Source organism: Prionailurus viverrinus, chromosome D1 (genome assembly GCF_022837055.1).
Source record: "Prionailurus viverrinus isolate Anna chromosome D1, UM_Priviv_1.0, whole genome shotgun sequence".
Taxonomy (NCBI): domain Eukaryota; kingdom Metazoa; phylum Chordata; class Mammalia; order Carnivora; family Felidae; genus Prionailurus; species Prionailurus viverrinus.
Window position 1 is genome coordinate 60,045,370 of NC_062570.1, and position 15,502 is coordinate 60,060,871.

Genomic DNA, 15,502 nt, shown 5'->3' on the forward strand with positions numbered 1-15,502 from the left:
CAGAACGGGGCAGGGACTCCATCAGCTCTGAGCCCTCTGAGGCATAGGGCTGCAGGCCCCTCCCCCTTTGCCGTTTTCATTAGCTTAATTATAGGGTTGGGACACCTGTGCCCATGGGAACAGAGTAATTGAAACTGACACCTTAGGTTACCGGGCCCTGAATTATTCAAATTCTGTAAGTCAGCACCCAGGCTCAGCTGAAGCCCAGCCTGGGGTATTGGAGGGCACAGAGATCCTAGGATCAGGGGTGTGAGGAAGCAGGACCCATGGATGATGCTGTCCTCCGAGTTCTACCACCATTACTGAATTCTTGAAGCCTCCTTTAAACTGTCAGCTCTGCCTCCAGTGAGAGATCGAACACATCTGTCCAGGCTAGGTAGGCACTTTGTGCCAATCAAGCTCTCCCCTCCTGGTGGGAATGGGAACTGAGCCTCAGGCTCCTCCAGGTGGCCCCACAGAGCAGGGGATGCAGCTCACATCCTCACCTCCAGCTCCCTACAGCCATCCCAATCGGAGCCTCAGTGTTTTCCCCATGCCCAAACACCATAGGTGATATGGGGTAGCAGGGAAAACACAGGCTTTAGAGTCACTTTCAGCTCTGTCTTATGAGTTGTCTGACATGGGCAAGCTACTGAAACTCTCTGGGTTTAGGTTTTCTCATACAGGATAATGGGATTAACAGTCCTCACTTTGAAAGGATTAAATGAGACAAGCAATAATGCAAGGCAAAAGTGCCCAGCATATTGTCTGATGCACAGTAGTCAACCAACTATAATCTCAGTGATATCTTCAGGAACACACACTTAGATTCACAAGTCTCCAGCCCCTGGCAACCACAGTTCTAAACTTTCTATCTCCATAATTTTGACTTAAGTACCTCATGTAAGTGGAGTCACACAGTAGTTGTCTTTTTGAGATCAGTTGATTCACTTTGCATAATATCCTCAAGATTGATCCATTTTGTTACATATGTCAGAACTTTCTTATTTTAGGGCTATATATATTCTATTGTATGCATATGCTACATTTTGCTTATCTATTCATTCCTTGAGGAATACTTGGCTTGCTTACACATTTTGGGTAGTATGAATAATCCTGCTGAATATGAAAATAGAAATATCTCTTCAAGACTTTGTTTTCAGTTCTTTTGGATATATACCAAGAAATGGAATTGCCAGGTCATATGGTAATTCAATTTTTTTTTTTTTTGAGAAATCGCCATACTACTTTCTATAATAGCCATAACATTTTACATCCCCACCAAACAGGGTACAAGGGTTCCAATTTCTCCACATCCTCATCAACACTTATTATTTTTTCTTTTTTTTAAATAGTAGCCATCGTAATGGGTATAAGTTGGTATCTCACTATAGTTTTGATTTGCATTTCCCTAATGATTAGTGATGTTGAACATGGTTTCATGTGCTTATTGGCCATTTATATGTCTTCTTTGAAGAAGTGTCTATTTGAGCCTTTTGTCCATTTTTAAATTGTTTTTTTGTTGTTGTTGTGTTCTAGGAGTTCTCTCTATATTCTGGATATTAAGCCCTTATAGGGTATATAATTTGTAAATATTTTCTTCCATTCTATGGGCTGTTTTAGTCAGTTGATATATTCTTTTGGTGAACAATATTTTAAATATTTTATGAAGTCCCGTTTGTATTATTTTTTTGCCTGCACTTTGAAGTCATATCCAATAAATCATTGCCAAATCCAATGTTGTGAAGCTTTTGCCCTGTATTTTCTTCTAAGAGTTTTATAGTTTTAGTTCCTATATTTAAGTATTTGATCCATTTAAAAATTTTAGGTATGGTGTTTAGATAAAGGTACAACTTTATCTCTTTGCATGTGGATATCCAGTTACCCCAGCACCATTTGTTGAAAAGACAAATTCTTCCATTGAATGGTCTTGGCTCCCTCATCAAAAATCATTTGACCCTCATGTGAGGGTTTATTCCTGGCTCTCTATTTTAACCCATTAGTCTAGATGTCTGTTTTTATGCCCATACCACACTGTTTTGATTACAGTACCTATGTAATAAGTTTTGAAACCAGGAAGCGTGAGTCCCCCAGCTCTGTTCTTTTCCAAGATTGTGTTGGTTATTCAGAGTCCCTTGAGATTCCATATGAATTTTAGGATGGATTTTCTTATTTCTGAAAAAAAAATGCCACTGGGATTTTGGTAGGAATTGCACTAAATCTGTAGATTGCTTTGGTTAGTATGGATATTTTAAATCTTCCATTCCATGAATATGATGTCTTTCCATTTGTCTTTAGTTTCTTTAAGCAATATTTTAGTTTTCAGTGTACATGACTTTTGCCACCTTGACTATGTTCATTCCTATTTTCTTTTTGATGCTATTGAAAATGGAATTAATTTTGTAATTTCCTTTTTGGATTGTTCATTGTTAGTGTATAGAATGCAATGGATTTTTGCATTTTGATTTTGTATACTGCTTTGAATTAATCTATTCAGCTATTCTAACAGTGCTGCTGTTGAACCCTGTCATCATCATCATTGTTATTTGGTGTAATCTTTAGGGTTTTCTACATAAAAGATCATATCATCTGCAAACAGGTTTTACTTCTTCTTTTCCAATTTGGATGTCTCTTATTTGTCTTTCTTGCCTACTTGTTCTGGCTAGATCTTCCAGTATTATGTTGAATAGAAGTGGTGAAAGAAGATGTCCTTGCCATGTTCCTGATCTTAGAGGAAAAGGTTTCACTCTTTTACCATTGAGTACAATGTTTGTTGAGGGTTTTTCATATATGGCTTAGTTTGTAAGAGTGTTGGGTGTTTATCGTCCTACTTTGTTGAGTGTCTACCATGAAAGAGTATTGAATTCTGTCAAATGCTTTTTCTGTATCCGTTGAGATGATCATGTTCTTCTCCCCACCCCCATTCTGTTAGTGTGATGTATACATTGATTTTCACATGTTGAACCATCCTTGCATTTCAGAAATAAATCCCACCTGGGGCGCCTGGGTGTCTCAGTCAGTTAAGCGTCCGACTTTGGCTCAGGTCATGGTCTCACAGTCTGTGAGTTTCAGCCCTGCATTGGGCTCTGTGCTGACAGCTTAAAGCCTGAAGCCTACTTCAGATTCTGTCTCCCTCTCTGCCACTCCCCTGCTTACACTCTGTCTGTCTCTCTCTCTAAAATAAACATTTTAAGAAATTAAAAAAAAAAAAAAAAAAAAGAAAGAAAGAAATACCACTTGGTCCTGGTGTGTAATCCTTCTGATTTGCTGAATTCAATTTGCTGATATTCTGTTGAAGATTTTTGTATCAATGTTCATAAAAGAATTGGGCTGTAATTTTCTTTTAGTGTCTTTGTCTAGCTTTGGTATAAGAGTAATTGTATACATTAAATGGGCAACTGTAGGTAGGGGTGCCTGGCTGGCTAAGTTGGTAGAGCACATGACTCTTGATCTTGGGGTTGTAAGTTTGCCCTCATGCTGGGAGTAGAGATTACTTAAAAATAAAATCTTTTTTTTAATTAAAAAATTAAAAAAAATTTTAATGTTTACTTTTGAGAGAGAGAAACGAGCAGGGGAGGGGCAGAGAGAAAGGGAGACACAGAATCTGGAGCAGGCTCCAGGCTCCGAGCTGTCAGCACAGAGCCCGACGCAGGGCTTGAACTCCCAAACTGCGAGATCTTGACCTGAGCCAGAGTCAGATCCTCAAATGACTGAGCCACCCAGGTGCCCCCAAAATAAAATCTTTAAATAGGTAAGTGTAAAGTATGTGAATTATATCTCAATAAAGCTGTTACCAAAAATCTCATAAACAATCATGAATGAGAGCTGAAACAAGAAAATAATCACAGAAACAAGAAAGTTCACAGGTATTGGACATATTAAATAATAATATTTGAGTAATGTATTCTGGGTATTGCTTTAAGCACCATAATATGTATTAATTCATAATTCTTACAATACCCTATAAGGTAAATACTATTATTGTTTCCATTTTATAAATGAGGTAACTGAGGCACAGGAATAACTTAGTCAAGATTCCATAACATATACCAAATGAACTCGGGATTTGAAAGTAAGATATTAGGAGTAGGGAATCCATGCCTTTCTATGCTGCAACTATATGGCCCCTTTTAAAAACAAAATAGATATATACATAATATGATTTAAATAAAAAGGATTGGAAATTTATTAACAAAATAAGAGTACTCTCAAAAATGAGGAGGTAGGTTTAAAAAGTAACCACATAGGGGCTCCTCGGTGGCTCAGCTGGTTGAGCAGCCAACTTCAGCTTGGGTCATGATCTCACAGCTTGTAGGTTTGAGCCCCGTGTTGGGTTCTCTACTGACTGCTCAGAGCCTAGAGCTTCGTTCGGATTCTCTGTCTCCTTTCTCTCTCTTTCCCTCCCCCACATTTGCATGTTCCCTCCCTCTCTCTCTCTCTCAGAAATAAACATTAAAAAAATTTTTTTAGCAATCCCTATCAAAATAACACCACCATACAAACAATCCTAAAATTTGTATGGAACCACAAAAGACCCCAAATAGCCAAAGCAATCTTGAAAAAGAAAACCAAAGCAGGAAGCATCAGAATCCCAGACCGCAAGCTGTATTACAAAGCTTGAATCATCAAGACAGTATGGTACTGGCACAAAAACAGACACTCACATCAATGGAAAAGAATAGAGAACCCAGAAATGGACCCACAAATGTATGGCCAACTAATCTTTGACAAAGCAGGAAAGAATAACCAATGGAATAAAAATAGTCTCTTCAGCAAGTGGTGCTGGGAAAACTGGACAGCGACATGCAGAAAATGAACCTCAACCCTTTCTTTACACCATATACAAAAATAAACTCAAAATGGATGAAAGACCTCAATGTAAGACAGGAAGCCATCAAAATCCTCGAGGAGAAAGCAGGCAAAAACCTCTTTGACCTTGGCCACAGAAACTTCTTACTCAACATGTCTCCCAAAGCAAGGGAAACAAAGTCAAAAATGAACTATTGGGACCAAAATAAAAAGCTTCTGCACAGCAAAGTAAACAATCAGCAAAACTAAAAGGCAACCAACAGAATAGGAGAAGATATTTGCAAACGACATATCAGATAGAGGGTTAGTATCCAAAATCTATAAAGAACTTATCAAACTCAACACCCAAAAAACAAATAATCCAGTGAAGAAATGGGCAAAAGACATGAACAGACACTTCTCCAAAGATGATATCCAGATGCCAACCAACACATGAAAAAATACTCAAATCACTCATCATCAGGGAAATACAAATCAAAACCACACTGAGATACCACCTCACACCTGTCAGAATGGCTAACATTAACAACTCAGGCAACAACAGATGTTGGCGAGGATGTGGAGAAAGAGGATCTCTTTTGAACTGCTAATGGGAATGCAAACTGGTGCAGCCACTCTGGAAAACAGTATGGAGGTTCCTCAAAAAATTAAAAATAGAAATACCTTATGACCCAGCAATTGCACTACTAGGTATTTATCCAAGGGATACAGGTGTGCTGTTTCGAAGGGCACATGCACCCCAATGTTTACAGCAGCACCATCAACAATAGCCAAAGTATGGAAAGAGCCCAAATGTCCACTGATGGATGAATGGATAAAGATGTTGTATATATGTGCAATGGAGTATTACTCGGCAATCAAAAAGAATGAAATCCTGTCATTTGCAACTACGTGGATGGAACTAGAGGGTATTATGCTAAGTGAAATTAGACGGAGAAAAATATCATATGACTTCACTCCTATGAGGACTTTAAGATACAAAACAGATGAACATAAGGGAAGGGAAGCAAAAATAATATAAAAACAGGGAGGGGCACCAAACATAAGAGATTCTTAAATATGGAGGACAATCAGAGGGTTACTGGAGGGGCTGCGGGAGGGGGGATGGTCTAAATGGGTAAGGGGCATTAAGATATCTACTCCTGAAATCACTGTTGCACAATATGCTAACTTGGATGTAAATTAAAAAAATAAATAATATAAATCATGGAAACAACAAAAAAAACCCTAATGGACAAATGATCCACCTACTTCAACAAATAAAGGACATTAAAAAAAAAAAAAAAAGAGGGGGAAGAAAGTTGATAATATGATACTTGAGATTTATCAACCAAATGCAAAGTATGGACCCTATTGAGATCCTAATTCAAACAATTCAACAGTAAAACTTGACCTTTGAGACAGCTGGGAAAATTTGAAAATGCAGTGGATGTCAGTTCCTATCTAGGAATTATTAATTTTGTTAGGTGTGACAAAGGTGTTGTGATTATGTTTATAAAAATTTACTTGTTATAAATTCTTAGGTATTGAGGAAATGATGATCTACCTTAGAAATACCATTGTGGGATGGGCAGAATATAATGGAGGTAAAGAGGAAAGGATTTTGACAAATGTTGCATGTAGATTCATGACAGCATCTTACTCTTGCATAGGTGAAAATCTCTACAGTAATAGGTTAATAAAAAACCCTCAGGAAAACATAAGAAATGAAGGTTTAAAGCAGAAATCAATATACAGTAAAACCTTGGTTTGCGAGCATAATTCATTCCGGAAACATGCTTGTAATCCAAAGCACTTGTATATCAAAGCGAATTCCCCCATAAGAAATAATGGAAACTCAGATGATTTGTTCCACAACCCAAAAATATTCATATAAAATGATAACAATACTGTAATATAAGAAAATACAAAAAAAAAAAAACCCAAACCCACCTGTACTTACCTTTGAAAACCTTTGTGGCTGGTGTGAGGGAGATGAGAGGACGATTGTTAGGATGACTTTCACTAGCACTAACAGAATCACTACTACCTATTGGGTTAATGGCATCTTTTTCTGTACCATTGCCATTGTATACATTCTCGCGGATATTAACTACAGTACAGTGTTAACAAACTCCTGTCTACTGTATTTAACATAACTGGCAATAAGGCAGCAGAGGCAAGGGTCTCTATCTGCAGGCAACCTGACCTAGAATGAAGCGAAGCATTCCTAAGCTTACTCTTGTATGGAAAAGCAAAGCAGTGTCCATAGGTGCTTTGCAGTGACAAAAAATACACTAATGCCAGTTGTGGGCACCTTACAACGTTCTGAAAAATTACTGATTTCTGCCAAACACCATGGCCTGAGACTGAGCATCCAAGCATGGGGGGTGATCACCCACAATCCCACTGAGAGAGGAGAAAGAAAACCATTGGCTCAGTTGTGATGTGACGTTCAGCATCACATACTACTCATATTGCAAGACGTCACTCGTTTATCCAGTTAAAATTTATTAGAAATGTTTGTCTTGTGGGACACTCGCAGAACAAGTTACTTGTAATCCAAGGTTTTACTGTATTACAATACAGAACTTTGGTAAAATTGATAAGTTGAAGAGCTGGTTTTTTGAAAAACAAAAAATCTCAAGTAATTTTCAGTTAATACAAAGTAGCAGCTGAGTCTACTACTGCATCTGAAAAGAGCAGCTCCTGCAGGCCTTGGTTTGGCTAATCCAACATTTAATCTCCAGACCTTTCCTGACTTTGACTTCAGCATTCTGCCAAGGAAATACACTTATTTTAGGTATTATATGAGGTTGCAGATTCCATAACTCTTTGTTAAGTGTTTTGAGAAAACGGATTCCCGTTTTTATGTTTTTGAGAAACTTAACATGGAGTTTTGAAATGTAGAAGAGCTTCATCTTATCATTCACTTTGAACTGTAAGTCTGTTGTCTGTGATGTAACATAGCTGCTATGATAAACATCTGACATACAGCCTTCAAAAAATACATGGATATGAAATACTTGTCCTAAGAGGAAACACTGCACATATTCACAATTCTTTAACACTTCTAAAGGCTAACCATTTCTAAGGCACATATACTTTTCACACAACACCTCTCTCACAAGGAAACCAGAACAGGAATTCTTTGCTAGAAGCCCAGTAATGCTCTGTGACTCAGGTTCACAGTCAGTAACGGAGATTCCCAGCTGAGTTACCCTTGTCCTTGCGGGTCTAAATTAAAGGGAAGCCCCAGACCTACTCTGCTTTAGCTCCAAATTCCGAATTCCTCCATGTCCCAGTGTCTTTGGCCTAATCCTAATTGGAATTTGCTGACACCTTCAGTTTAACAGACCAAAAAACAAACAAACGACCTCCACCCCACCACAAATAGTACTCATCAGACCCATTTGCTCCCTCTGCAAAACAGGTCTGTTTAGCAGCAATATAAAAGATCATTAACCCCATTACACAATGGAACATGAGTATGATCCAAGTTTTAAAAACAAACAAAACCTCCAGAGCAGAAAAGCCAGGAGGCTTTGAACCCTAAAGGCAATGAGACGCTTCCCTGATCCCTCACTGGGAATCCAAGCACATAAAAAAATGCTTATAAATATTTTTATATAAACAGGATTAATAATCTCAACCCACTCACCCCTAAATTTGCTCATAAATTTAGCCTTTGATTGTTCTTTCTTTAACCCATGCCCCATCTCCGTTTAGATTGCAGATCAACTGAGGCTACTATAAAGCTCCTTGGGGTAAGAAGGCTCAAAAAACACAAAGGGAAAAGGCCAATAGCAGGAATGCTATAAACATTTCATTTTATTTATTTTTTTTAAGAAAAGTAGCTTCAGAAAAAGAAGAAAATAATCTAGATCATTTATTTATATATATATATATATACTTTTTAATAAAAACCTTTACATAATCTTCATGCATAAAGACCTAGAGGTGGCCATGTTGTCTGTGACAGACCTAATACCAGCTGTCACAGGTCTTTACCTGGGACTCCCCATAGCTGGCAGCAGTGTAGCAAAGGCCCTCCACTAAAGCCCCTAAAGCCAAGCTCCTTGCCTGCCTCAGTAATGGTTTTATGTTCTAGGACTGTAGACAATGGGTAGGAAATGCTTTGGGCTAGAAGAGAAAGGATGAGGAGGGTTACCCAACCTGCCATGTTTTATCCAAACTCTTCAGGGAAATCCAGAATGGAGGCCTAGCAAGATGACTGAAAACCAGGGATCAAACTGAGTTCTGGAGCTTCCCAGAGACATGGTGTCTGTGACTAAGAGTTCCTGCACATGGTAGCAGGAAAGGTTTGGTGTTCATGCAACATTCAAGGCAGAACAAACAAGCCTTGAAGATTCATCCCTCCACGGCAGGCACTGACTTCTACCCTAAATGAGTCAGAAAGACCCTGTTACTGCTTCCTAACTCAGTCCAACCCTCTTTGGACTCTAAAACAGTGTTAAGTCATCAACCTACTTAAGAGATTCTCCTTCCTTGTGTGGATAGTTCATCTGTTAAGGAAGGACAGTCTTTGATTAACACATTTGTCCTAGTATAAAAGGGCTGAGGTAGGAGTAGGGTAGCAGGCTGGCATGGAGGGCCACAAGATCCAGAATGGCTGAGAGTGGAAAAAGATTCCCTGGTTCTCTGGGGGGGGGATTCTGCCAAAGGTGTTTTATTGATCATTTTTCAAAAGGAAAAAAAAAAAAAGAACGATTTTTTAAGGATGGTAAAAAGAGGCTTGACTCCTTTTTGGGTTCCAAAAGCCCTTACGTTTTGTTCAGTATTAAGAAAAGCCCTGAACAAATGGAGGCTGCTGCTTGGGGCAGCAGGAAAACAGGATGGATTCCACAGCTAACCAAGAGAATGGCAAACAGTGCCAATCAACTCAATGCAAAGGATCTTTGTGTGGTGAGTGTGAATGAGCATGTGAGTGTGTTGGGAGGAACTTGGGGTTCACTGGCTTCCAACAGTCAATTCTCGAAGGTAGGACTGTGTGAGACCACGCAGTTCCTCCAAGGCATAGTCCTCAGGCATGGGGAGTCGGCCAACGTGGGGAGCCAAGAGACGCAAAGGGACTCGCTGAGGGTCTGGTGTTGAGTCGGAGGTTGCATCAGGGGCATGCCGAAGGCTCCATACCACCCGCAGCAGGTTGGCTACACGTTTGGCCATGTCTGGAGAGAAAAAAAATGGAGTGGGGACCAAGGATGAGGGGTGGGAAGGGAGGGCATCAGGGCAGGAAGCAGGGAAAGGACGGAGGCTTACCTGACTGGGCCAGGCGATCCTTGGCATTGTAACACTGGATCTGCTGTATGCGGTTGCACAGTGAGGTCACTTTGGTGTGTAACTGCTCCATCTCATAAACCGAGCAATCCATCTACAAAGAAGCAGAGAAACCAGTTAGGCCAAGAGGAGGTCCCCTCACCCAATTCTATCCATAGACTGACTATGCAATGCTCTGAAACAACAGAGAAAACCCGAGGGACAAGGCGCAACCTCAGCAGTAATCCACCAGAGGAAAGTAACATATAGTACATAGAGCCCCAGATTGGGCAAGTATGGAGATTAGCATTCATGAACCATTTTAACTAGCAAGCTTTAACATGGCACCAAAAATACAGATAAATCTGGGCTCAGAGAAATTGTATGACTTCTTAAGAATGCACAGTAAGTAAAAAGTGGAGCCCAAACTAGTATTTAATTTAGGTATCCTAACTCCACGTTCACAACCCTCTCTAAAATACCACAGGGCCCTCTTCTCACTGTATGCCCTCTATGTGTCGCGATCCATTCCTATGGCTTCAATTATGATTAATGTGCTGATGATTACTAAATCTTTAGCTTAATATTCCAATTTTCCACTCCCCTTTCCAGGCCCACTTACCCTAGCTGAGGTTATCATTACTTAAAACCTTGATCACTATCTTCAGTGTCATCCCCATTACATCCTTTTCCCTACCATCTATCTGGTTAGCCAGAGTGACCTTTCTAAAAAGCAAGTCTGTATTTTTACTCTTTTTATTTTTGTTAATGTTTATTTATTTTTGAGAGACGGAAAGAGACAGAGCGTGAGCAGGGGAGGGGAAGACAGAGAGGGAGATTCAGAGTCTGAAGCAGGCTCCAGGCTCTGAGCTGTCAGCAGAGAGCCCAATGTGGGGCTTGAACCCACGAACCGGGTGATCACGACCTGGGCCGAAGTCAATTGCTTAACCAACTGAGCCACTCAGGAACCCCTGTATTTTTATTCTTTAAAAAAAAAATTTTTTTTTAGTTCATTTATTTAAGTAATCTCTACCCCCAGTGTGGGGCTCCAACTCATGACCCAAGAGTTGCATGCTCTTCCAACTCAGCCAGCCAGGAACCCTGTATTTTTTATTCTTTATTATGTTCTGAATACTTTCCAGCAGCATCTTATTCCTGTTTGTCTCACATGTGACTCTTGGTTAGCCCTCTTCTCTCAAACTCTTACATTAACTATACTAATACCTCCTCCTTCACCAAATGCTCCTTCAACCCTTCCACGAAGTATCTCTCTCATTGAATCTATTTTTGGGCTTTGCAGAATCTACCATTTAACACCTCTACAAGTACTTTTTTATCCAAAATAATCCAGTCTTCAACTGGACTTTTAAAGGTGGTAAATAAAATGAGGTCTTTGCTCTCAAGAAATTCATAGAAAATAAAGAAACCGTTGGAAATAAATCTTAAAGAATCATAAGCTATGCAGATGATTCAAAGAGGGTAATGTGGTAGAAAAAACTAGATGGCTACTTCAGATTGGGGGATCAGGAAAGGCTTCATTGAGGAAGGTCATATCTAACTAGAGACCTTGATAACAAGAGGGTCAAGCTTTCTAGGCCAAGAGAACAGCTAAAACTACAAGATGGGAATGCAAAGAATGGTAAAATGCAGTTAAAAAAAAATTTTTTTTAATGTCTATTTTTGAGAAAGACAGCAAGTGGGGGGAGGGGCAGAAAGAGGGAGACACAGAATCCGAAGCAAGTTCCAGGTTCCTAGCTGCCAGCACAGAGCCTAACACAGGGCTCGAACTCATGAACTGCGAGATTATGCCCTGAGCTGAAGTCAGACGCTCAACCAACTGAGCACTATCCAGGTACCTGGGTGCAGAGTTTAAAAGCAGTTTAAAATGCAGAGTTTAAAGAGGAGAATAGAAAAAGATAAAACTGGAGAGGTTTTATATACCAGTGGATCATAACTGGGGTCCTTAGAATTTTGAAAGTCTGTGAACTTGGACTGGGAAAAATTTTTACTAAAATTTTTTTTTACTAAAAATTAGCATTTAATTATTAATGTGGATGTCAAGCAATAACTGTGACTTTGTCATCAGCAGAAATCACAGCTATTTTCATATTACATTACAGTTGTTAGTGATTTTTAAATGTAGTATTTCAAAATTAGAGTAGTTAGAAGATCCACTGCTGAGCTTGTTATTTAAGATCTTAATAAAGCACTTATTACTTACTATAAGTTCTTAATATTTTGGTAACTATATTTTAACATAAGTGGTTTATTTTGTAATCCCATGTATTCAAATTTTTGCAACAAAACACATTAGACAGCCATCCATGGGCTTTACCAGACTGTCAAGGAGGTCCATGGCATGAAAAAGGTAAGAATTATTCATGCAGAGCTTTTAAGACTTCCTAAGGAGCACTTTATTTTAAGTGAAATGACAAGCCCCTGGAATGATTTTAGAGTGAGATTATATGATTTGTATATTAGATCACTCTGGGGCACCTGGGTGGCTTAGCCAGTTAAGCATCTGACTCTTGATTTCAGTTCAGATCATGATCTCCTGGTCAGGAGATCGAGCCCTGCATTGGGCTTTGTGCTGACAGCACTGAGGCCTGCTTGGGATTCTCTTTCTCTGTGCCTCCTCCACTCATTCACTCTCTCAAAATAAATAAACGTTAAAATAAAAATTAAAAAAAAAAAAAAGAGGATCACTTTGGTTGCTGTGTGGAAATAAATTGTAAAGGAACAAGTGTAGAAGCAGGGAGGCCAATTAGGTGTCTACTACAGCAGTCCAGGTGAGAGATTTTGTGATTTTACTACACCTACACGGTTTCCCTTTCCACTCCACACACCAATACTTACTCTTATTAAAAGTTCACTGGAAGCACTACAATCTCTCTGATCTCTAGACTCATACTTACGCTATTCTCTCTGCTAAAGCATTCTGTCCCACCCATCCTTCTTTTTCATCTGAAAGAAATGAGACTCACTTCTAGAAAGCTTTACTATAACCCTCAGACTGGGTTAGGTACTCAATTTATGTGTTGCTGTAAGATACTCTGTGCTTAATCCTTACACGTATCATTCTACAGTAACTGTTGGTTTACCTGGAAATATCTTCCTCAACAAAATTATTACTTTGGTAAGGGTAAAACATACACTACTGCTTACCTTCATATACCCCAAATCCACCAGTGCTTGGGACATAGTAAGTTCTCAACAACTAAATTGTGTTAAAGTATTAATGTTCAACTAGAAAAGAGTTTTCTTCAGTGATAATTTAGGGATGATGCTCTTAATCCATCTTAAACATGTAGCAAATAAGTTATGCATATTATGTGCCAGGCACTATGCTAGTAGTGGGGATTCTGATAAAGGTAACAGATAATAATTACTAAGCACTTAGTATATATAAAGTAGTCTGCTAAAACACAGTGTATTTTGTTTAAGCTTTGTGACAACTGTCAGATATCTATGATAATCTGTGCCATTAACTTATTTGCTTAAGGTCACATAGCTAATGAGTGAGAGAACCATTAATTGAATCTAACAGTTTGGCTCTAGAACTCGATTCTTAATCTCTATGTTCTATTACCTTTAATCTTAAAGAAGATCTCCCCAAAAGGTGCTCATGATAACTGCAAGACAGATGTAGATAAGTAACTAAAATAAAGTTAGTAGACTAATGTACCAAGTGCTTTGGTAGTAAAAAATAAAGTGCAATAAACATTTCTTGGGGAAAACGAGAACAAAGTAGAGCTTACAGCAATGTAGATTTTTTTTTTTTAAGGTTATTTTGAGAGAGAGGGGGCTATGGGCATAGAGGTAGAGGGAGACAGAAAATCCCAAGCAGGCTCTGTGCCGTGACCACACAGCCCCATGTAGGGAGGGCTCCATCCCAGGAACCAGGAAATCATGACCTGAGCAGAAACTAAGAGTCAGATGCTTAACTGACTGAGCCACCCAGGTGCCCCCAGCAATGCAGATCTTAAAGGATGAATGTATGTGTGCTCAAGAGTGAAATAAAACAAATTCTGCTGGAAAATCTATGAGTAATTTAGTGTGATTAGAGAAGGTGGCATCTGGAATGTGGGGGTAACACTAGTAGGAATAAGCAGGAGTGAAAGGTAAAAGCCTTTATATGGGCTTTAATTCTATATTCCAGAGTTTGGTCTTTGTGCTATAAGCAATGGAGGTCTCTCTTATGATCTTATCAAGACTGACCCCAATACATTTTAATGAAGACTAAAAAAATTGTTAATATTTGCAATTAAAAATTTTTTTTTTCAACGTTTATTTATTTTTGGGACAGAGAGAGACAGAGCATGAATGGGGGAGGGGCAGAGAGAAAGGGAGACACAGAATTGGAAGCAGCTCCAGGCTCTGAGCCATCAGCCCAGAGCCTGACGCGGGGCTCGAACTCACGGACCGCAAGATCGTGACCTGGCTGAAGTCGGACGCTTAACCGACTGCGCCACCCAGGCGCCCCAATATTTGCAATTTTAAACATGCCAAATGATGTATGAAACTACCTTCACCAAATCTCTGACCTTCCTATCTCTCTCATCCCTGAGTTGTTCACTCAAACTAGGGCTAGACAAGGGGAGACTATGGACAAGCCTCGGGCATGTCTACTGTACGTACCACTGGTAATAAGTACAAAACAGAAGTTTTTTTTTAAGTTTTGATACAGCTGTCATAATGATTACAGCAAATTAGTCTCATCAAAACATCCCTTTTGCACTGACCATTCTATCTTTGCCATTAAGTTTTTCAAGTGGTCGCTCAGGCTTTTTGAGGTCTCTGTGGCTTTAATGGCCAGGGAAAAGGAAAACCAAGCAGTAGTTCAAAGACTCAGGTACCTGCTGTATCTGGTGAAGCATCTCCATGACCTGAATATAGTCCAAGTAAACAAGTCCTGATGTTTCCCAGTCCTGGATTAGGCTGCTGCGCTCTGGAGGTGCCAGGTCTTCCAAGAACCCCTTCAGGTAGTCATAGTTCTCATTAATGATGGCATCTGAAGAAACAAAATATTAAGCACTATGTCTGCACAAGTATAGGTTCTCAAAAGTACACAGATGACATGACAGAAATCCAAAACAGGAAGGAAGGGGAAATAATGTTGGGTCAAACTAGAGAATTGCATAGATATTTCAAGTAGATATCCTGAAATTCTCCAAAGAAAAATGTGTAAAAGTTCTTGCTTCAGTTCCCCAGAGACATCTGGGTGTTTTTTTGTTTTCTTTTTCTTCTTTTTTTTTTTTCTTTAATTTATTATTTATTTTTGAGAAGAAGAGGGTATGAGCCAGGGAGGGGCAGAGAGGAAGGGAGAATCTCAAGCAGGCTCTGCACTGTCAGTGCAGAGTCTGACATGGGGCTAGAACTCATGAAACTGTGAGATCATGACCTGAGCTGAAATCAAGAGTCAGATGCTTAACCAACTGAGCCACCCAGGCACCCCTCT

At 39.4% G+C, this 15,502-nt stretch overlaps 1 protein-coding gene across 7 annotated transcripts in view; it reads right to left on the bottom strand.

Moving 5' to 3' along the window:
- Positions 1 to 8,580: 8,580 nt before the first annotated feature.
- NUP98 (nucleoporin 98 and 96 precursor) overlaps positions 8,581 to 15,502 on the bottom strand; it is a 119,733-nt gene continuing 112,811 nt past the window's right edge. For all 7 annotated transcript variants that reach the window (XM_047824239.1, XM_047824242.1, XM_047824238.1 and 4 more), the window contains 3 exons: positions 14,901 to 15,055; positions 10,048 to 10,159; positions 8,581 to 9,956 (listed from right to left, as the gene is read on the bottom strand). In XM_047824239.1, the coding sequence (XP_047680195.1) occupies positions 9,739 to 9,956; positions 10,048 to 10,159; positions 14,901 to 15,055 (485 nt within the window). In that variant the 3' untranslated portion in view covers positions 8,581 to 9,738. The remainder of the gene's footprint in view (positions 9,957 to 10,047; positions 10,160 to 14,900; positions 15,056 to 15,502) is intronic.